The sequence below is a fragment of the Crocuta crocuta genome, unplaced genomic scaffold, assembly GCF_008692635.1.
Source record: "Crocuta crocuta isolate KB4526 unplaced genomic scaffold, BGI_CrCroc_1.0 scaffold479, whole genome shotgun sequence".
NCBI lineage: Eukaryota > Metazoa > Chordata > Mammalia > Carnivora > Hyaenidae > Crocuta > Crocuta crocuta.
This window is the reverse complement of record NW_027531875.1, coordinates 508,206-530,826: the sequence shown is the minus strand read 5'-3', so window position 1 is coordinate 530,826 and position 22,621 is coordinate 508,206. Positions and strand designations below refer to the sequence as shown.

Sequence of the window (22,621 nt, the reverse complement as noted above, 5' to 3'; positions counted from 1 at the left end):
ACTGCATATTTTTATCTTGAGACCCCCGAATCAAGGTTTGGCATTAAAAAAAAAGTGCTTAAAGTTAAAAATTAAAGTCAATGTGTAAAGATTCAGTCTCGAAAGGGGCACAACAGATCAAACTGGAATTATGGTAAAGAACATTTTCTGGGGAACAATCTGTTATTCTGTAGAAATAAACAATTGTTGGACATAATGTTATGAAGAACTTAGGGAATGTTAATGACTAAAGAGATGCTAACTTGATATGATTTATGCTGAGGTCACTTCCCATTACTGATGCTGACTGATACTGCATTAATATATACCAGAGTGGGGTTTGCCTTCAAAAGATACAAATCCACTTTGACAGTCATTCTTGTGCTGTCTTATCTCTCTGCTGTCACATTCAGTCCTGTGACTTCTCTTATGAAGCTGCAGAAAACTATTTCTCCGAATGTCACTCCGCATTTTAGATTTGTATTTTTAAATTTTAAAAAATTGTTAACATTTATTTATCATTTTTGAGAGACAGAGAAAGAATGAGGAAGGAGCAGAGAGACAGAAACAGAATCCAAAGCAGGCTCCAGGCTCTGAGCTGTCAGCACAGAACCCAACCCAGGACTCAAACCCACGAACCGTGAGATCATGACCTGCACCAAAGTTGGAAGCTCAACCGACTGAGCCACCCAGGTGCCCTAAGATTTGTATTTTTAGAGCCCATCGAAATCAAGGATTCTCCCATATAATGAGTAAAGAATTTTCTTTGGGGGATATAGAGTCAAGATGATGTCAGGGGCTCCATTAGCTGCTAATTTAGGTTGCCTGTGATAAGCTTGAACTTTCTTGTTTGTGGTGATTCTTGTTTTTGTACTATTTGTTTAATATTTATAATTTATTTCTTGAGCACCTTTCATGTACCATACTAAGTATATAACATTTTCACAAATAAACTTTTATTTCTATTTATTCATTTATTTTTCAAATGTCTATTTTTGAGAAAGAGAGAGGACACATGCAGAGGAGGGGCAGAAAGAGGGGGCCAGAAGATCCCAAGCAGGCTCTGTACTGACAGCAGTGAGCCCAATGCAAGGCTCAAACTCACGAACGGTGAGACTATGACCTGAGCCGAAGTTAGACACCTAACCGACAGAGCCACCCAGGTGCTTCATAAATAAACTTTTAAACAGGAATAGTTCAAGGGCCAGCAAACCTACTATAAGGAGCCAGACAGTAAGTATGTTAGACTTTATGGGCTCCACAGTCTCTGTCATAACTATTCAAGTCTGCTGCTGTAATGCCAGAGCAGCCATGAACACATGGATAAACAGGCATGGTTGTGAACTTTATTTAGAAAAACAAGCAGTCGACCTGGGTTTAGCCCACGGCCATAGTTGGCCAACCAATGGAATAGTCAAAAACTTTCAGTAAACCGGTAAGTGGCATATAACCAATTTCAACCCATTGTTACGATGTACAGCTAATTTTTTTTTTCAGATTATTCATCTAATTATCAACAGCCCCTATGAGAAATACAGACCAAATAATGCTGGCTCTCAACTTTGGATGAAGGTTTTAATATTTGATTCCTCTTATGACAGAAGCATGAGTACAACCACTCTAAAAACGGTGACCTACAAAATATCATGCTGATACGGTACTTTTAATAATCCCAGAAGCTGCTTTCCCAGAAGATGTGCCCTCTTACGGATGATGATTCAGGAGCTACTAGGAGCCAGGGCACTTCCAGACTGAAGGTGGCAGACCCCACTGGCCCAGAGCAAGCCAGTCCCTTGGATCTCATGTCAGACTCTACGAATTCCCCTTTGTCAAATACTCCTCATATACAGCAGCCACTCTGCCGGATTTCTGGCTCCCACAGCTACCAGCTGTTGGACTTTGGGCCCCTTTCTATTTCTGAGTTTTAGTTTTCTCTTCAGTAAAAATGGTGAAAGACATTTTACCTATCTCCCAGGGTGATTGTGTGGATAGATTAGATCGTGTTTATCAAGTGCTTCTATAGTGTTTGGAACATGGCAAAAGCTGGACAAGCAAAGCTCATTTTGAAACTAACAATAAAAATCATTCATTACTTACTGCGCATCAGACCCTGTTCTAAGTGTTTCATTTACATATCAGTTCATTTGATCTCGACAACAGCATCATGAGGAAGGTGCTGCCGTTAACCTCCATTTTACAAATGAGGGAACTCAGATACACGTATAAGAGGCAAAGCTGGGATTTGATCCATACAGTTTGCCCCTCTCTGTGCTTCACCACGCTGGCTGCCATCGGAGAGATGGAAGTCCCTTGTCCTATCCATCCCTGAAAAGGCAACTGCTTCTTACTCCTCAGGTGGAAATATAACTGACACTGTCATATTTTCTCTTACAAAAAGGAAGAGGACTCACGCTGTATGCAGGTAAAGTAACACCAATCATGAACCTCTATCAATCTCTGACCCATCTGGAGGCCCCTCTTCCCACCACTGGAAAATGTTTCGGTTCTGAATTAGGATGAAGAATGGCTTTGCTTCAGAACAAGTGTTATAAAAGTTTATGAAAGATAATTGAATAGTATCACAGCTATACTTCCTGTGCATAAAAGCTAAATGATGTATGTAGGCCAGCCTGGTGTAACATTTCCCTAATGGGAAGATTCCTGTTGTTTCAGGCATTGATTTATAAAGGACGTTTGCTAGTGTTGCATATAGAATCTAAACAACACTGCACTCTGATGATGGGCTATTTATTTTAAATCACTGACTACCCTATTTAAAACTGTCTCCTTATTTCAGCATTTTGTATCACCTTCATATGCTTAATTTTCTCCAATATCTGACATACTATGTGTTTATGTTTATATACTGTGTATCTATTCTGTTTCTCTGCTCCTCCTTAGAACGTAAGCTCCACAGGACAAGGATTTTTGTTTTATTTGTTCACTGTTGTGTTCCTAAGTTCTGAAACAGTGCCAGGAACACTCAAGGCGGTGTTCAGCACATTTTATGGAATAAATGAATCGATGTAATTGTCACATATATAAGAAGTTCCCTTGTTCTTAGGCAGCTATGGCCTAAGATACATACCTCATCTCTGAGATATACTAGTACTGTCGGCAAGTGTGTGAGGAAGTAAGAGTATGTTACTGTCAGAGGCTTTAGATTAGATGCTAGGATTAGATTCCTGTTCTTCCATTTTTAAAAAATATTTATTTACTTATTTTGAGAGAAAGGGGGAGAGAGACAGAGAATGTGCACACAGGGAGGAGGGACAGAGCAAAGGGGAGAGAGAATCCTAAGCAGGTGCTGCACTGTGAGCACTAAGAGTTCACAAGGCTTGAACTCATGAACCATGAGATCATGACTTGAGCAGAAATCAAGAGTTAGATGCTTAATTGACCGAGTCATCTAAGGTACCCCTCCCTGTCTTCCATTTCTTGATTGGATGACCTTGAGGTTAAGGTTGCTAAATCTCAGACTCCTCACCTTTAAAACTGAGATGATAAATTATACCAATGCTATAGGTACAAATGTGATGATGTGCAACTCCCCCACCCCCCTGGGCAGGATACTTAGCATGTGGAACGGCATCCAGGATTCCCAGCCATCTGAAAGGTGGCTAAGTGACTACCACCCATGTATGTGGGACACACTATTTTCTGGATTCCATTGGCAGGAAGCAGCCTAGTGCCTGATATTAGCCGAAGAATCTCAGCTAGAATATTGAAACAGCGACTCAAACTGGGATAGGGAGGTTTGGAGGATCACTTGGGATGAATTTTCAAAACTCTCCATGCTCCTGGGGAGTTGGCAACGTTGCCTCCCTTTACAGTTTGAGTTGGGATGTGCTTCTGCACTGAAGGGAAGATGTCCTGCTCCTTGGAGTAAAATAAAAGCTGACAACAAATTTACAATACATCACTATGGTGTAATATGATCAAATCTTTCTGATGACTGTACATGGCATGCCTATGAACTACAGGACACAGGGATGAATCACTGCTCACTCAGGTGCTTTTGTGCACAGCATTTCCCTAGCATGACTATCTAACAGCTTACCAAGATGTTTTACACCCTTTTTAAAAAAGTTTGTATGTATTTGAGACAGAAAGAGAGAGAGAGAGCATGCGAGCAGGGAGACAGAGAATCCCAAGCAGGTTCCATGCTGTCAATGCAGAGCCTGCTGCGGGGCTCAATCTCATGAACCCTGAGATCATGACCTGAGCTGAAACCAAGAGTAGGGCGGTTAACCTACTGAGCCAGTCAGCCGCCCTAAAGGTGTTGCTACTGAGTGAAGACATTTCAATTGCTCTTTAGGGAAAAATGATTTTGTGAATTTTATCATTGCTAATTATCATATTTCAAGTCAGCTTTATGACAAATTGTTGTTTTTGAAAGAATTCTTTATATTCCTCAGTGTTACTAAAGAACTTGACTTAATACTGAGATCATATCGGGTCAGTTTAGCTGAGGCAGAAAGGTGACCTTGAATAAATGGAATTCTAATTACAGTAGCTTTACTGTCTTTATGAAAGGCAGTGGGACTGCCTTAAAGTGGGCTTACATTTGGGTATCAGTTTGTCAAAATGAGAGTAACTTCCTTTAATGCTACTAAGACCTTTTTAATAAAATGTTTATTTTTGAGAGAGAAAGAGAGTGTGCAAGCAGGAAAAGGCAGAGAGAGAGGGAGCCAAGAACCTCTTAATGACCATTAAAAATTATTTGAGAAGATAATTCATACTGTCACAGCCCAGAGTTTTTTGTCTTTTGACTAACTGGGCATAATAGGAACAGGGGTTTTCTTTCACTACCTTAGTCTTCATGATTAAAAAACTAAATTCAAGACTGCATTTTCTACTTGTGGTATATGCATGGATAATTGTCTATATCAAAGCATGTTTAGGATGGATACAATAAGCCTGATGTGATTTAATAACCATCCTTAATTATTCTGAGGAAATGAGTACAGTTGGGAAGGAGCCAGAAACAGAAACTATTCATTAGCTTAAAAGCCATAGTCCATAACGGAGTTTTCCATGTGTCTGAAGTTTGGGTCTGCATTGGATTCTGAGTGGCTCGTACAGACTCCTTGAGTTGGGAGAGCTCCCCCCGGAACACACAAACATCGTGTGAGGAACTGGTGCACTGATAAAGAGAAGATTATTATATGAGACATCTCTGCCTTTTGCCTTTAGTATCTCAAGGGTCTTGGTGAGGCACAAACACGCAGTATGCTTGCCTAAGAACAAGAAGGGTCAAGCACCCTTGATCCTGCCAATCTCTGTTTGTTAAGAGTGTTTGCACTTCATAATGCCCTCTTTCTATGAGACAAAGTCGGGAGCAAAGTAAAGTCAAGAACTGTCTGCAGAATGAAGTTGTGTTACCTTTGTCAAAAGGCTAATTGCTTTTAAGTATGTTTCCAGCATCCTTCAGTGATAAATTGGAAAGAGCCGGGATGCTTGAGAGGAAGGAAAAAGACTGTGAACACCAGACACGTCAGCTGAGGGTGCTGATAAAGGAGAGACCTGGCTCAAGACTGTGAGGAAGAAGTGGTAGCCCATGAGCCGGTGCTGTTCACCATATTTTTGAGTAAGGGAATTATTGAGACACGGGGCTTCTACCGATTTGAGCAGGACTTCAGATGGGACTTTTTGGCAAATGTAGAAATCTCTGCCCTTGGTAATGCATCGAATCTTATCTAGTCACACCCTTTGTCATAAGATCCTTGCCTCAGCGAAAGGGAATGAAGAGCTAAATGTAAATTGTACTGGCTGTGGTGTGCCCTTCTTTGTAACAGAAAAGGAAACAACTTTGAAATGGCTCATCTAAATATGGCACCACACATGTAAAGACCTTAAGGACTAGTGTTTTTGGTTGCTCAAAGGGATGGATTTTCCTAATTTGCTTGCAACGTTTACTGGGAATGAGTCCCAGAACTGGCCCATTGCAAAGTGCTAGATGTCACTAAGAAATTCAGATTGCCCATATATTACTATCACAATTCCTTGTTTCTCAACATGAAGGGAACTTAATCCTATTATCATTCCACATGTTCTCTGCTTCTCCCACTCCCCACAGTGGACTGCCATTCTCCACCACTGCCTCTTCATGCTCAGGGCATGATTTTCCATTTGGTTTCATCGAGAGAAGAGAGATCAGCTTGTGAGAACTAACCACCTATCTGATAACCTAAAAATAATCTGCAAACATGATCATCCTTATCTGTCTTCCTATATCATTCATTCCTTCTTTAATTGACTCATTTATCCATTTATTTGACATTCATTGATACTTCTGTGTGCCAGACACTGCGAGGTGCTGCAAACAGATCAGTGAATTTGACTCAATCTCTGCTGCCAGGAAAGGAAAGAAGCCCCTTTTCCCTCCCCAAGGTGATTGCTTTGCCTGCGCTCTTTCTGGCATTCCTTTGCATTTCCAGGGCCGTGCTCAGTCAACAGCGAGTCTGGCTCGCGTATCTGCAATACACTCCTCCCACTCTGCTAGTAGCTCTTTCCCATCAGGATTTGAAGGCTTAAGGTTTCTCCTGTATTAAGCAGTAAACAAAATAAAATAAACAAAAATACCTTTTTTTCTGCGTGTCATCACTATGCAACCCCCCCATCCACCCTCTCTCTTATAATCAAATTTGTTAAAACAGCTGTCTACTCTTACTCTCTGTCTGGTTTTCCCCTCATCAATTCATTCACAATTTCACGAAATCTAATTTAGTTCCTCTAATGCTTTATGGGAATTGTACTCACAAAGGTGACCAATGCCTGTCTGGGGTGCTTTTTCAAGTTCTTATCTTTACCTCTTTCTATTGACCTCTGTGGAAAGTCTCCTTTGGCTTTTTTTTTTTTTTTAATGTTTTTTAATTTATTTCTAGGGGAGAGAGAGAGAGAGATAGCGTGAGCAGGGGAGGGTCAGAGAGAGAGGGAGTCACAGACTGAAACAGGCTCCAGGCTCTGAGCTGGCAGTCAGCCCAGAGCCCGACGCGGGGCTCAAACCCACGAACTGCGAGATCATGACCTAAGCGAAAGTCGGACGCTCAACCGACTAAGCCACCCAGGCGCCCCTCCTTTGGCTTTTGTGACTCTACTTTCTCCTGGCTTTCCTCCTCCCTCTCTGGCAATTCCTTCTGTTTATTTTATAGGCTCCTTCATCCCTTCTCCCCAGAATTCTAGCCTCTCCTGGGTTTCTTTTCTATTCCACAGTTTCCCCCAGAATCCCCAACAAACCATCTGGACACTGATTGTCCAAGGTCTGTGTTTCTTCTGAGGCCAGGTGTTTCTTTTGAGCTCTAAATCTATACTTCACACCGCACCCTTGTGTTCTCTAGACACTTGAAATGCAACATGGGCAAAGCTGAATTTAATATGCCCACTGCCCTGAGACGTTTTTTCCCACTAATTGTCCTCTTTTAGGGAAATTACACTATCCAATTAATAATAACAATACCTAGCATTTATCATTTCCATGTTCCAGGCACGATGCACAGTGCTTTATCTGGATTTTTACACTAAATCCTAATAATTACCTTGAGAGATGGGTTCATTATTATTGTGCTTTTTACAGAATGTGCAAAGTGAGTCAAATTAACTTGCTCATCTTACGTAGTCAGTGGCCAACCCCGGCTCTGCTATAGTGCACGAGTCTCCAGAATGCAGACTGTCAACTATCATACTTCTTTCTCAATGGCTCAAGTGACTTATCTTTGATTCCCTCTGTCCTGCTTTCTACACATCTACTCACACCAAGTCTATTGATTAGATTCTAAATGTAACTTATGTTTTCTATTCTTACTGCCATTTACCTTATAATGTGAAGCCTTTGTAGAATCATTCCGATTATTATCATCCATATTGTTGCAGCCCTCTCCCAGCTAATGCCCTTGACTTTGGTCCAATCTGTTGCCTAGATCAAGACAACGATCTTCCTCAAGCACATATCTGATGATAATATGCCTCACCTTGCAGTCTTTTGATGACTTTGCATAGCCCCTTAGAATATTGTCTAAATCCTTCAATATCTTAGATAAAGATTTTGTTTCCTGGTCCCTGCCTGTCTCATTAGACTCATTTTTTATTGCCCAGTTTTAATGAGCTATGTGCACTCCTCCGGGCTGATGGCGCTCTTTCCGGACCCCTGGCCTTCCCTCGCATAATTCCCACTGCATAAACCATCTTTCTTCCCTTCTTCACCCACAAAACTTCTATTAATTTACAAGGTGCAGCTTAAGAATCCTCTTTTCCAGAAAGCCTTCCTGATGCCCATCTGCGCCTAAGCCATCTAGGTCAGTAGAACTAAAAGAATACCATTCTGTTCTTTTTCTGATAACATTTATTCCTTTGTGGCTTTAATTATCGATTTACTTTCCTGATTTTCCTATTGGACTGTGAACTTTTTGTAATCAGGAACTGTAACTTGTTCATGTTTGTATCCTAGCCGGTAACACAGAGCCTGATATATACTAGGTTTTCAATTAAATCATAAATGAGTAGGTGCAATTCTGTCCTTACTTCCACTCTTTTCCCATTCCATATAATAACACATTGGAAGGAATTGTAATAATTTAAAAAGGATAACATCTCCACTGTGTACCACAGTTGGTTTATACAAAAGTGTTGATTTGATTGCTCTTGATTAATTTAATATAGAAATGGCTGGAGATCCAACCTAGCGCTTTATAGTCTCTGGTTAAATATTTCTCCCGTAAATCTACCCTGAATCTGAGCCCATTCTCATCTTTCCTGGTAAAACAGAAAATATATCAGTGGACGTTGTTTCTCCTGCCCTCCCTCCCCCACATTTTCTGTATGCATTGTCTTTCACGTTTGCTGACTTGAATCAGTCACAAAGCCAAACTTCTACTAGAGCAAGATGGAAGGATGTCAGTCCTGCATGGTATTGGAGGCTCCAGTTACTTGACTTTACAAATAATCCTTAAAAATTCACGGGGTGCTCTGCATTTACCCTGCTTCTGTTCTCTCTCACTCTCACGACGGTGTTGCCTTTCTCACTGAGTCACAGCTGCCTTCTCTAAGCTCAGAGCTGCTGCCTGCAGAAAATGTGCTGAGTTCTCCCATAGCCATAAATCCTGATAAAGCTCAGACAACAGCAGCGCAGAACGGAGAAGCACAGGATGCTTTACCTCCTTGCAGTCACTACACAATCATGCTCAGGCGAGCTATGCTAGAGGGACAGCCTCAAGTCACTAGTGCTGCTTATGAAAGGCTGCAGGATTTTCTTTTCCAAAAGGACTTTTTTTTTTCCTATTTTTATTTCAACTAAACAGGGCTGTCAGGTGTTTTGCGTTATTCACTCTATTTTGTGTGCACATTTAGGCTTGTTTAATTTTCTGAGCGAATTTAATTTGTAGTTGAAGTTCTCATGCACCTTGCATGCGGCTACGAAGGGCTGTGTTTGACTCTGGTGGCAAGGCCATGGCTTCCCAGATTTAGATAAACCCACTTACTCTTAGAAACTTCCCTCTCTCCTTGGCTCATTCTTCTTTCTTTATTTTCTCTTCCGACTGGAGTCAAGGCTTCTACTATACCTCTGTCTTTGGCCCTCTGGCCATGTTCCAAGAGGGGGAAATAGGTCTTTTTATCCAGCAAAGACTCCAGTTCCCTTCCAGCCTCCTAATTATAAAGATTCTTTCAGAACTCGGTTTTTGTCAGTCTGCCCTTTGCTCTCTTTGGATTCAACCCAAGTTACACCTTCTTTCCATTATACTAATGATCCCCGAAAGCACATATTTGATCCTGACCACTCCACTCACGATGTAAAATTTTCCAAATCCTAAATACAGTAAAAAATTATCCTCCTCTGACAGTGAAAGTTTCAGACAGTGCTTTTGACATCTTTCCCTCAATGTTTCTCTCAACAATTCCACCATTTGCAGGTTCCAGAAAAGAACTACTACTAGAGTCATATTTGGCCCTTCCGTCTTCCTCATCCTTCACTCCCAGTCCTTATTCATTCAGTCACTTATCAGTATGTTCCAAGGCACCGTGGACACAAACACAAATGGGATAATGTTGCCGCCACTGTGGAATGCGCGATCTGGTGGCAGAGACATCTGAACAAATTATTACAGCAACACAGTGTCCTGCCCAGATGTGAGAACAAAGTGCTACTGGGAGGAGGGAGAAACCTCAAGTGCTGGCTGCCAGTGCGCTCTGGAAAGCCTGCTCTGAGAGGTGATCAATGAGGGGTGGGTTAGAAGCGCCAGGTCCGAGAAGGGGCTGCAGAAAGCTTCCAGCTCAGAGTTCGCACGCTGGCTTGGACGCGAGACAGAGAGGGGCCAGTTTAGGAAACTGCTCGTGGAATGGGGTGCTGGGGATTGAAGATGGGTTTGGGGGAGTAGGCAACAGCTCATAAATGTCCCGGTATGCCATGATAACGTTACATTACGCCTGTAAGACACAGGATATTGGCGATTCCAGCCACCGTAGGGATGTTATCGAGTGTGCATTTTGGGAGGATCTTAGCAGCACTCTGGTGCTGATGACCCAGAGGAGGGAGATAAGGGCCTGGAGACTAGTTGAGAAGCTCTGGCAAGAGCCTGGAGAGGCAGGAGCTGGCCTCTGGGTCTGCCTCCCAGAGGGGCAAGGAGACACAGGTGCGGAGGAAGTAGTGCGAGAGAGAAGACGTCAGCTGTGGGAGAACTTCAGTGGAAAACGTTGCAGGTATAATGGTATGAGGAGAACAGGGAGCTTTGAAAAAGGCATTTAAAGCACAAAAAGAAGGAACAGCTTATGGTCCCATAAAGGGACAGACAGAGGTCACCAAGGCTGCAATGGAAACTCCAAGGGCAGCTCAGTCACTTTGTACATGCTCTTCCATGGCATTGCTCAATGGAGAGACCATGGAGCCACCAGCCAGGTGCTGGTGGGGAAACTGCACTGGGTTTCTGGTCTTATCGATCCATTCCCAGCCTGCGTGTCCTCCACATTTATTTCCCATGTCTCTCTATCACGGACCATTGGCTCACATCTAGCTGATCTCATCAGAGGTCTTCAGATAGAACATGCATTTTTAAATTCTGGGCTTTTTTCTCCTATTGATAATACTGTCACATCTTTCCTTTCTCCCTCCTTTATCTGGGAGGATCTCTCTTCCCTCTTTCTCTTGAACCCTCTGGACCCCTCTCATCCTACCAGCTCCAGGAAACTCACTTAAGCCTCCACCAATCCCACCTTTATTTGCTTTTCTCTTGCCCTTATGGTTGATACTATATCAGCTCTGGAGCGGGAGTGTGGGTTCAATCCCGGCTTTGCCACAACCAGCTGTGTGACCCAGAGTAGGACACTTAGCACCCCCCATGCCTTCACATTCTCTTCTATAAATAGTTACTACTTCCCAGCATTGTTGTGAGAATGTAATGAGTTAGTTCAAATAAAACAGTACAGAATACATAGTAAAAAGTCTGTGACACTTAGCTTCTGTTAGGTATGTAAGTTTTGTATTACACTTATATTTCTCTCTGGGCACGTAGTAGGAGCTCAGGAAGTATTTACTAATTTGATCTTACTAATATGCTGTTAGATGATCCTGGAAAATCTATCTCTATTATCACCTCTAAACCTTGTCTTCTTCAGGAAAGAATTACCAGTTTATATTTTTGCTGTGTCATGAATAAGGAGGGAGCAAATGACATTTCAAATATAGCATACATTTAAGTACAGTAAATACGAATTACTGAATACTTCTTATAGACTAGGCATTGCCTTGTAGCAATCTTATGAGCAGGTATCATTCGTATCCTATTTTACATATGAATAAACTGAAGTATCAAGAAATAAAATAAATTATCCAAAGTAAAAGAGCAGGGACTTATGTTTTTCTTTCTTTCTTTTTATTTTTCTTTCTTCTACTTTAGGAGAGAATGAGGGAGGAGAAGGGTAGAAGGAGAGAGAGAAAGAAAAGCCCAAGCAGGAGTGGAGCCCGACGCGGGGCTCGACCAGGACCCTGGGATCATGACCTGAGCTGAAATCAGGAGTTGGATGCTCAACTGACTAAGCCACCCAGGTGCCTCTATGTGTTTCTGACTCTAGAGCTCATGCTCACCTGTCTTCCAATACATGTCCAATACATGGGACCTCTTGATCCAACTGCAGCCCAAGGTTGAGACGTGAGATGCACAGATAGGTGTGAAAGAGTCAAGAGTGGAGAGGGCACTACAGGTGGGAAAAAATTGCATGAGCAAGATTGTAAAATATAAATGAGACTGGTATGTGTGGGAGAATCTGGTAAGAGACAACCTGAATTGGCGGGGAAGGACTTATCCTTATTCGAAGGAATTGACGGGGAAGGACTTATTCCTTATTCGAAGGAATCGACTTATCTGTGTTTACAGATAAGTCTGCTCTTCTGTGTTCTGTGTAAGTGACTTACTCTGTGGGAGGCTTGCTATCCAGCCTGAAGCACACTGTTCACCCCTCCCTGTTGCCTCTTCTGCGCATGTGCACTCTAACCTTCTCTTTTTCCAGCTGTTTCTAATGGCGATCTTTGATATCACTAGAAGTTCCTTAAGATAGTGACTATCCCTGGTTTTCCAGAGCAATGCCTGACATGAAATTGGCACACAATAAATGTATATTGAATTGAAGAAAGAATGGATAAAACAAAGCCAAAATAATGATGAAAGGGTCAGACTTTAGAGAGGTTAAGAGCTAGTCAGAGGAGATTGGGGATATTCCTTTTGAAAGAGGATGATGTGTGCAAATTGCTTTAGGAAAATTAGTCACATAGGGGCACTTAGATAGATTTATTCTCATCTTTATACCTCTGCTGACACTATTTTCCTTCCCTGAGTTGCTATCCCCCTACCTCTCTGGCCAGCCTGTCCAGTGCAGCTCTCACCTTACAGAGGGTATTTTAAAAGCTCATCAGAAAGCCAACAAGATTTTGTACAAAAGGTAAATTATTATTTGAGTCTGCCATATTTCTAAGTTAGCCTGTCCTGTCTGGGAGGGGAATTCATCATAAAAAGCCTTGCCTACTCACATAGTCACCATCATACTGGGTAATTGCCAGTGTGGCTACTTTGGAATAAAACAGGGATTCAGTAGGGGCTTTGGTATCGGGGTTATGGGTTCGAGCCCCCTGTTGAGTGTAGAGATTACATAAAGTGGAATAAAATAAAATATTTTTAAAAGAGGATTCAATAAAAAGGCAAGAAAATTGCAATTAAAATCAGAGAAGACTATAGCATAAATTCACAAAAATTTTTCACGGAGCAAAATGATACTGGAATCAACCAAACCCCAAAGTAAGTGTGCATGTCATTTGCACAAATAGTTAGCAACTGGCTCTCCACAAAAAAAGCGAGACACTGAATTATCATATTTGCTGATTTCTGTAGTTTAAAAAATGACACCCATGGCCAATTGTAAGCAACCACCACGACATTACTGAATGCAGAGCTGGGAAGACACGCTAACAACCTACTCTTCCAAAGCCTGTATTTTTTGGCTGCAATACACGACTATGTATACATACTTTTGGAAGCCTGCTATATGCCGGACACAGTGCTGAGATCACTGAGGATACAAGGTCCTACTCTTAAGGATGTTAGTGGCAGTAGGAATGTGGACAGACTAACAATAATGATGCTAAGAATTACTAAATTAGCAGTATATGCAAAGTATTACAGAAACATAGGTAGGACATCTAACATACATAGTTATAGCTAGGCATTTAGTTACATAAATCTGCCTGAGTTATTCAGGGAAGGCTTGGTGGGGTACCTGGGGGCATCATTTTATCTGAGACTCAGAAGATAATTGGGAGTTTACCAAATGAGGGGCATTCTGGCTGAGAGAACAAATTCAGAGAATAACAAATAATTCAGTATCACTACAGCATAAAGTATAAGTTAGGAGAGCCACAAGAGAATAAGCTGAAAATGTAGGAAGGAGGCAGGATCTTATTTGTTAATGCTAAGGTGTTTAAATTGTAGGCCTCAGGGAGCCATACGAATCACTTGGATAACAGATCTCTGTGTTAGAGCAATGCCCTAGTGAGCAGTGTGCAGAATGATTTGGGGGAGACTGAGAGGCCGCTGAGGTGTGTGCTGAATTAGAGCAGGTGGTCAGTGGTCAGCGAGGAGAATGGTAGCGTGAGTGGGGTACGTAAAATATGAGAGGAGCTGGAGTCACTCAGACCTGGGTATACAGGGCAGAAGGCATCTTAGAAGGACTCCCGGATTTCTGGGTTGGGACTATCAAATAAGAAAGAAAGAGGAAGATAGGAGTTTATGAAGAAAATAATGGGTTTAGTCTCAGACATATTGGATTTGATGCACTTTCATGGTGTCCAAAAAAGAATAAAGTGTTTGCTAGAGCTGTGTGCTGGAGACTCATAAGTGAGCACGGACGAGAGCAGGGAGAATGACAAAGGGCAGGGTTGTGGAGGCAAGAAGGGGTCAGACGCAACAGGGCCAGACTACCTCCACCGGACAACTTCTTTTTGTCACCCAGCTGCAACGACACCAGCACTAGACTGTTCTGACCCTGCCCCTGCCCAGCCATCTCCCAGTCCCTCTTCTGTGGAGCTCTCTTCTTCCTCTCCTGGTCTTCTTAGTGCAGCTTTTAGACCTTCTGTCCATCTTTATAGGATCAACTCAATGCCACATACTCCACAAAGCCTGCCTCCTTTCTCCCCCATTTCACCTCTCTCCTCCCGACGCTGTGTCCTCTATCCAGAACATGATGGGCTGCTCGGGATCGTGTGTGCACATTGCCAACAGTGAGCTTCTTGATGGTGAAGAGTTCATCTCTTTATGTCCCTGGACCCTCCACCCTTAGGACAGTGCTAGATGATTTTAGGATTATGGGTGGATGTTTCATTAAATTGAGGAAGATATTGAATATAAAATGCCCCCCTGCACAATTTTGCTTGGTGTTGACCTTGCTCTAGCTTTATATTTCTCACCCTTCCCCCAACCCATAAAGAAAAGGTAAAGGAGCCTAAAGACATGGTACTGGCCCAGGCTTCCTCTGTCTGGAGATTGGGAGATCTGCTTGCAGCTTGAAGAATTCACAAGAGGCTCTGTAAAGCATTACAGTTTGTCATTATCAAGGTTAGCTGATTTTAAGGTGTGTGTGTGTATGTGGCCAAATTAAGAATGCTGTAGGAGTACAGGTTTTTCCCTTTTTGTAGGCATATAGGAAAACTTATTTTTCTCTACTGGTGAAATTATGGCTTGGAGACACAAATATAAAACTAAGAATAAACAATGTTCATCTAACCAAGGGACACAAAGCACATAACTTCAGGGGATTTTCACTGAGTTGGTTTATGGGGTATGTACAGAGTCTTTCCTCACACAGGATGTGAATGGGAAAATGCAAAGCTATTCTCCGACAATAGAAATAAGATGGCTCATTTAGATACCTGTGTGCCACGTGAAAACAATCATACTTTTCTTCCAGCGTAGACACCTTTATTCTATGAAGGATATAGTTGAGCCCAGACAAATGAAGCAAATTAAACAATTAGAAATGAAAAAAAAAAGATCTGTGAAAATAGTCACAGTAAAACATGAGAAACCTCGGATTTAGGCCTAATGCTGAATAGTTTAGTATCTTTAATTTGCCTGGTAAGATTAGTCATTGATTAAGCTCCCAAGACAACTTAAAGGATTCTGTGCTTCCAAATACCAGCTCTGCTGCCTGATTTTATACCATTATGCCTCCTTCCCATCCCTTATGACCCCTCCAGCATCTTTAAGGATTTTCCTTGTTCAAGGTTTTTTCTTAAAAAGTAAGTCAATTAGGGTGCCTGACTCTCAGTTTTAGCACAGGTCATTATCTCCTGGTTCTGTGAGTTTGAGCCCCACATCAGGCTCCGTGCTGATGATGTGGAACCTGCTTGGGATTCTCTCTCTCCCCCTGCCCCTTCCTTGCTCATACTGTCTCTGTGTCTCTCAAAAATGAATAAATAAACGTTAAAAAACCCTTGAAATACCTTTTAAAAAAAAAGTAAATAGCACTGGAGGCAGGACTTGGAAGGAGACATGAGAAGAGAAAAGACACATTTAAGCCCTTTCTTTATCTCAGTTCTCTATTTTGCAGAGAACTGGAGTGTGCCAAAGGGCTGGAGATCAGTGAGAAAGGACAGGCAGGAAGGAGGGGTGGTGGAGAGGACAGGTGGGAAGAGAGCAAAGATGAATTTTGTCACATGCATCTCACTGGATTTTAACAAGGAGTCTATGAGCAATTGTTATTCCCTTTTTATTGATGAGAAAATCAAGGCTAAGAGAAACTGAATCAATTTTACCCATTGTCTTTTACTCTGCTATTCTCCTTGAGAATTTCAATTTCAACACTTTATATAAAGGCAGAGTATAAATGATATATACACATGTATTTCTGTAATTATATACAAAAGATCAGGTAAAAACATAAGAAAAAGAATATAAGCAAATGCTAATAAACTATGGTTTGGGGAGGTGGGGTAAGACACGCCTTTTTCTTATTCCTAGTTTTCTGTGTTTCCCATAATATGCACGATTGCTTCGTATTGTCATCAACAATAGCAATAGCAACAACAACAAAAGGCATGTATCACTTTAAAAAGAAAAACTGTGGGGCGCCTGGGTGGTTCAGTCAGTTAAACATCCGACTTAGGCTCAGGTCATGATCTCATGATTCCTGAGTTTGAGCCCTGCATAGGGCTCTGTGCTGACAGCTCAGAGCCTGGAGCCTGCTTCAGATTCTGTGTCTCCCTCTCTCTCTGCCTCTTCCCTGCTCACGCTCTGTCTCTGTCTCTCAAAAAATAAATAAATGTTCAAAAAAATTTTTTTAAAGAAAGCTGATTTGTTTCCTGGGCTAGCAATGTTTTTCTGGTAAGGTAGAAGGCTGGTAAGAAATGTATGGAAACAAAGACTGGTATTTTAAAGGCTTCTTTAGTCAAATAAAACCCATACCGAAAAATTTGCCATAAACTCAGAGCTTCTATTTGGACTCTGTTCCACAGTTTTCCCACCAGAGAAAAGAAACTAATTAGAACGACTGAATGCAAAAGAAAACTGGTAGTCTGATCCATACAATGTTCTGTGGATCCCTGTGGAGATAAATACTTGCACTGAATGTGTGTATCCATAGTATAGTCTGGTACCAAGATGTGTCAGTGCCTCCAAAGCTCCGAAGGATCCAATCAATTCTTTTGAAATACACAGTCAGTAATGGAGATATTTTATCTACACAATGCTCCACATGTGAATTGGCACTGTGTGAATAGAGCTGAAATGTGACAGATGGGACCATTTAAACCTTATCTCCTCAATATCAAAACATCCAATTATCAAGCAAAAGATTTAGTCAATCAGACAAATATTTTTCTACCCAGGTCCAAGCCTGGATTTTGAGTAATTTATTTCATTGAACTTGCCAAATATTTAGTCAGTTTCCTAAAAGGTATTTAAATCTCTAAATAATAGGGAGAAAAAAAGATCTGATTTGGATTTTCTGCATGGGGGATACAAGTTGAAAACAAACAAAAGTGCACGTGTGTCCCTTACATATAAATGCTCTTTTATTTCTTTTTTAAAACGGACTTCTCTTAGGCTATGCACATTTGACTTTAATAACTTGATTAGAAAGACCTGGCCCAGACAGAGTGTTTATTAAAATGTAAATTAATCTTGCCTGAAAGAAAAAATATGCAGAGAAAATATTGAAATAAAAGACCCTGGGTTATAGTAGGTAGAGCTTTGAGCCTTTTGAAGATTTAAGAAAAGAACAATTTTAGGAAAGAAAAAGGCCAAACGAGAGGTGCATTGATTTTGGACAAAACTGGCTCTCCTCCTGCCTGGCTCTCAGCCCCACTCAGTGATCTGGGCAACTTGCGTCTTCTAGGCTCAGAGCCCTGGTGCTGTGCTGTCTCCCGCCAGGGCGTCCATTATGTTCACCCATTACCCTTTCCTTCTTTGAAACATATCTCTGGTTCACACCTTACTTTAAGTTCTCTTGATGGAGAATCTTACTGACTCATGCCTGAATCACTACCAACCATTTCCAGAGTGGCCTTTCTGCCAATGGTCTCCTGCCCCCCGAAATCTCTCATCCACACATTGGTCACCAGCCCAAAATCATGTTGCTCACTGCTGCTTCCTGCTCATCACCCACAGCTCCTTTCTCTGCCTGATAGTTGGGATCCTCTACAGCCCCTTCTCTGTCTCTGAACCCCTACCCCCACTCCCATTAATACAATTTTCCTTTTTACTGCTCCCCCAAATATGTCACTCATTTTAATCAACCAAGTCACTCAATACCATAAAAATCCCATTCCGTGTGCCCTTCCTTGTCTCCTTTCCAAACCCATAACATTCTCATCCCAGCCAGGTCCTTTCCGTGTGGAGTACTGTCCTCTTGACTTTAACTTTCCAAATGAGCTCCATCCTTTCAGAGCATTTTCAAATGCCACCTCTTCCATGAAGCCTTCTTTGATCCCTTTAGCCCCATAATTTTCTTTCTTTTCTCTGAACTGCCATCGCATCTGTAATCACGACTGAATTTCATGACATATCACTTAAATGCACTTCTATTGATTTATATGCCATCCTGTGTTTCTTAATGAGGGTGTTGCTGGCATTTGTGACAGGGCACTTGTTCAACATGCAGGCCAGTCTTGCACATTTCAGGGCATTTGGTGCCCCTCACTCTTGAATGCTATAGGACAGTGATGTTATTGTGACAAACCGAAATGCTCTGAATACATTCCCAAAAGCTTTAATTAAAACTTTAATCTCCCTTTAAAGTTCCTTAGAGAGATTACTATATCATATACACATTGGTTCAACAACTAAGCTGTTTAAATGGTGACTGTATATAGTATTTTAAAGAACAAATCTTTAATTCTCTTACTGTTGCCAACAGGTTACAAGACTAGGAAGAAGGCTAACTGACGGTCAGGTGTTAATCACTGTTCCATTTCATAAGATATTTCATTGAACCCCATACCAAGTCCGGATGCTGCTATTTATCTTCATTTTATAAATGAGGAAACTGAGGCTCACAGGGTTCTGCTTATTGAAGGTCATCCTATTTGGTTAGAGACCTGGCATTTAAGCCCAGGATTGTTTGGGGCCAGATCTTTGACTTTTCTCCTACCCCCGGCCTCTGCAAAGAGCCTATCTGTAACAGCTTTGAAATAGGAGTGTGAACATGTAACATAATTAGCCATTTAAAGCACATTATTAATGCTGATAGGTACTAATGACTATAATTGAAAAGAAGGACATTAGTCCAAACAATTTTTTTTCAGAATTTATAACAAGAATATAAATTGGAGCCTAATGAACAAATTTATTTTCTGACCCTCTTTGCTGCCGACATTAAACCATGTTTGATCTCTAGTTGAGATGTACATAATCTTTACTTTCTTACTGTATTTGTTAATGTTTGTCTTGGCAGATGGTCAACAGATCTCTCTAAATTTCCCTTAATCAAGTTTTGGGTAATGGATGGCCAAACATGCCCTGTATTAGCTAACAGTGCTAGACCCAAATCAATAGGGATCTAAGAGCTGGCAGTTCTCACATCTTCTCTGTCTAGTATCGAGGTATCTTCAATAATAAAAGTTCTACAAATCAAATCTCACAGTATCATTGAAGATATTGTATATACTCTTTTTAAGTTGTAGTTTCTTATGCATTTCATGCATATCTACAACACCTATATTTATTATAGCTCATTTCAGTGTGTGCCCATATGTCCAATTAAAATTCTTCATATCTCAGCTAATCTAGAGTGTAGGAAGTAATAGCATGTATAATTTATATGCATACTTTTTAATATGCTTCCTCAGTTTCTATCTATTCACACAGGAAGAACTGCATGTCCTGCAGGGAGGGAGGGGGAGAGAGAGAGAGAGAGAGAGAGAGAGAGCAAGAGAGAGAGAGCAAGAGCCAGTACTGTTGATTTCAAGTTTTCTTTTTCAGCTATGAGAATAAATGTTTACCATGTGTTTATTCTGTTTAGCAGAGAAGGGAAAGGAACGGAAGACTAAGTTCATATGTAAATATAGCTGAATGTGTATATAGTACAAAAGTATTTTATTCCTATAGTGTCTTATAAGCCTTTTACACTCTAACAAAGTTACACTCCATCCACTAATAAAACCAATATTCAACTGTAACCACATCCACATTTGATGATCTGAAACCATAGAGGGATTTTTAGTTATGCTTACCAGGAAAAACACATTTAAAAAATAAATCATTTTTTGTGACAAACCAACTGAGCTTGGTGTTAGCCTTTTTATCAGAACATTTCCTGAGCAAAGTGCATTTTCAGCTTGTGTATGCTGGGACATTTTGCAGGGAGCTGGGGGAGAGAGTGATAGAAACTTGCCCCACTAAAACTAGGAAGTCCAGGAACTGAACCCCTCTCATTTATACATCTCAGTGAGCATGTATAACTGTGGAATTATTGCTTTGACTCATCTTTTCTCAAACTACCTTATCAAATCTTTGTCATGAAACAATTCTTAAAGATATCCAGCTGCTCCCCACAGAAGCCACAAATGGTGTGTTTGGATAACATTTCCCAGAGAAGTCACAGACATTTTAAAGGTGGATTTCTAGAGTTTCTGTTTATATTTCCTTCTATCTTAACAGCACCTACACTGATACCTGCTGATATGCTATCACATTTTCCCCACCTATTTTTAGAGATGGATTTAGTATGTAAAGCAGAAGGTTATACTGTGAAACATTTGCGTGGTTGTATTTTGATTTTGCCATCAGCTAAGTAAGGCAAAGTGGATCCCATCCTGCAAGGGACTCTAGCCTACATTTCTTCTGTGGACTTGGAGGCTTTGGTTTGCTTACCTGCTTCCTTGAAGATACTGTGCTGTTGAAACATCTATTAGAGGCCTTTGAATTCATAGTCTTGTTCTGTTGGGTTGAGTCATTTTTCCATGTCTTAGAGTTTTCTTTAGGATCTGAAGGAATGGGGTTTAAGAAGAGGATCCTAGCTATGAATCCATAGAGGACGGTGGCCAGTATCATTGGCATAACATAAAAGACACCGAAGTCCATTAGGTAAATAGGTGAGTAGTAATTCCTGGAGATCTTGTAGCCACAGGCCACCACAATAGCATCTTTGTAGGTGCTAATATTGAGATCCAGCAAGAAGAACCAGAGCATACAGTAAATCGATGTGAAAGCCCAGACAAAGATGATGATCTTTTTGGCTCTGGAAAATGTGCAGAGAAACTGGGCTTTGATGGGGTGACAGATCGCTATGTACCTCTCAATGGTAAAGGCTGTGATGGAACAAGAGGAGGCATTAATGCCCAAGTACTGGAGGTAAGTGATGCAGAGACATCCCACATAGCCGTAGACCCAGGACCCATAGATACTGTCTGTTATGTTGGGGAGGCCCGCAGCCACCAGGACCATGAGATCGGCTACTGCCAGACTCACCAGGTAGCAGTTTGTGGGGGTCCTCATGTGCTTGGTCCTCATGACCACCAGGACTACCATGATGTTGCCCACGATGCCCAAACCACAAATAATGAGCACAAGGAAGATGGTGACCACTTGGTATTCTAAGGCCACCACTGCTCTGGGCTGAAGCTGTGTTTGGTTCAGTTCACTTACGGTCTCGTTTTCCATCTTTAGTGACTTGAAGTTTCCCTGAAACACTTCTCAAAACATCCTCTTCCTGGTGTCCTGGTTTATCTCTGTAGTTCTCTCCCCCTGTGAAGAGTTACAGTCCAAATTCATCACCATTTCAAATGGGGCCGGTCACCGACAGGTAGCTCTCTCTTCCTCTACTTTCACCTCCTGTGTTTCTACACTAACAGGGCTCACATGTACTTCTGAAAACTCCCTTTAAGGCAACTCTCTTGTAGGACAGAGCAACTGTTTCTGACCAGCTTAATAAGAGGCACCTGTTTCCTCTTAACGGCGAAAAGGGCATAAGAGAAACCGAGAAAGCTCCCTATTTTGAAAGACTGCCCAGGAGGAAAAACTCAATGATCCCTCCTAGCTAAAAAATAAATACAAAGAGATCTCTTAGATGCTTGGGAAAAGTGTAAAGAAGAAACATGTACCAGGGGGAAAAAGGCCAAGAGGCTCAATGATGAAGCTCAGTAGGAATTTAGCGTTTGCCTCTTTTGCTCTCCCAGGGTGGGATCGCTTGGCTACAAAATAGCAAGTCTCTGAGCCTACATTTCCCCCTGCCCCCTGCCCTGCCTTCCCAGTGGCGACCAATTTCTTCTCTTACCTTCTCTGTGGCGCTGCCTGCTTTCTCCAGGTGGATGAAGCAGTATTAAGTCCAAGTTTCCAGTCCTGTAGGAGGGTCTCGTCTACTTTGCTGACGGGGAGACCGTTTAGCAGCGCTCAGTCTTCAGACCTGCAGTACCTCTGAACCCTTGCAGCCCTTCCCAACCGCCGACAGACCACACAGCCGCAGGGGGAGCGGCAGCGGGAGCGGCAGCGCGAGGCTGTCAAATCACAGAGCGTCCCCTAATGAGCACACATGCTCTCTCTCCCTCCCTCCTTCCCTCTCTCTGTCTCTCTCTGTTTCTCTGTCTCTCTGTCGCTCTGANTCAGACCTGCAGTACCTCTGAACCCTTGCAGCCCTTCCCAACCGCCGACAGACCACACAGCCGCAGGGGGAG

The 22,621-nt window shown here is 41.8% G+C and overlaps 1 protein-coding gene across 1 annotated transcript in view; it reads right to left on the bottom strand.

The window, feature by feature from the left end:
* The window catches only part of TRHR (thyrotropin releasing hormone receptor), a 39,364-nt gene extending 16,987 nt beyond the window's left edge, over positions 1–22,377 (bottom strand). The window contains exons 1-2 of the mRNA XM_077772941.1: positions 22,225–22,377; positions 20,823–21,695 (exon numbers count right to left, since the gene is read on the bottom strand). Of these exons, the coding sequence (XP_077629067.1) occupies positions 20,823–21,611 (789 nt within the window). The 5' untranslated portion in view covers positions 21,612–21,695; positions 22,225–22,377. The remainder of the gene's footprint in view (positions 1–20,822; positions 21,696–22,224) is intronic.
* Positions 22,378–22,621: the final 244 nt, after the last annotated feature.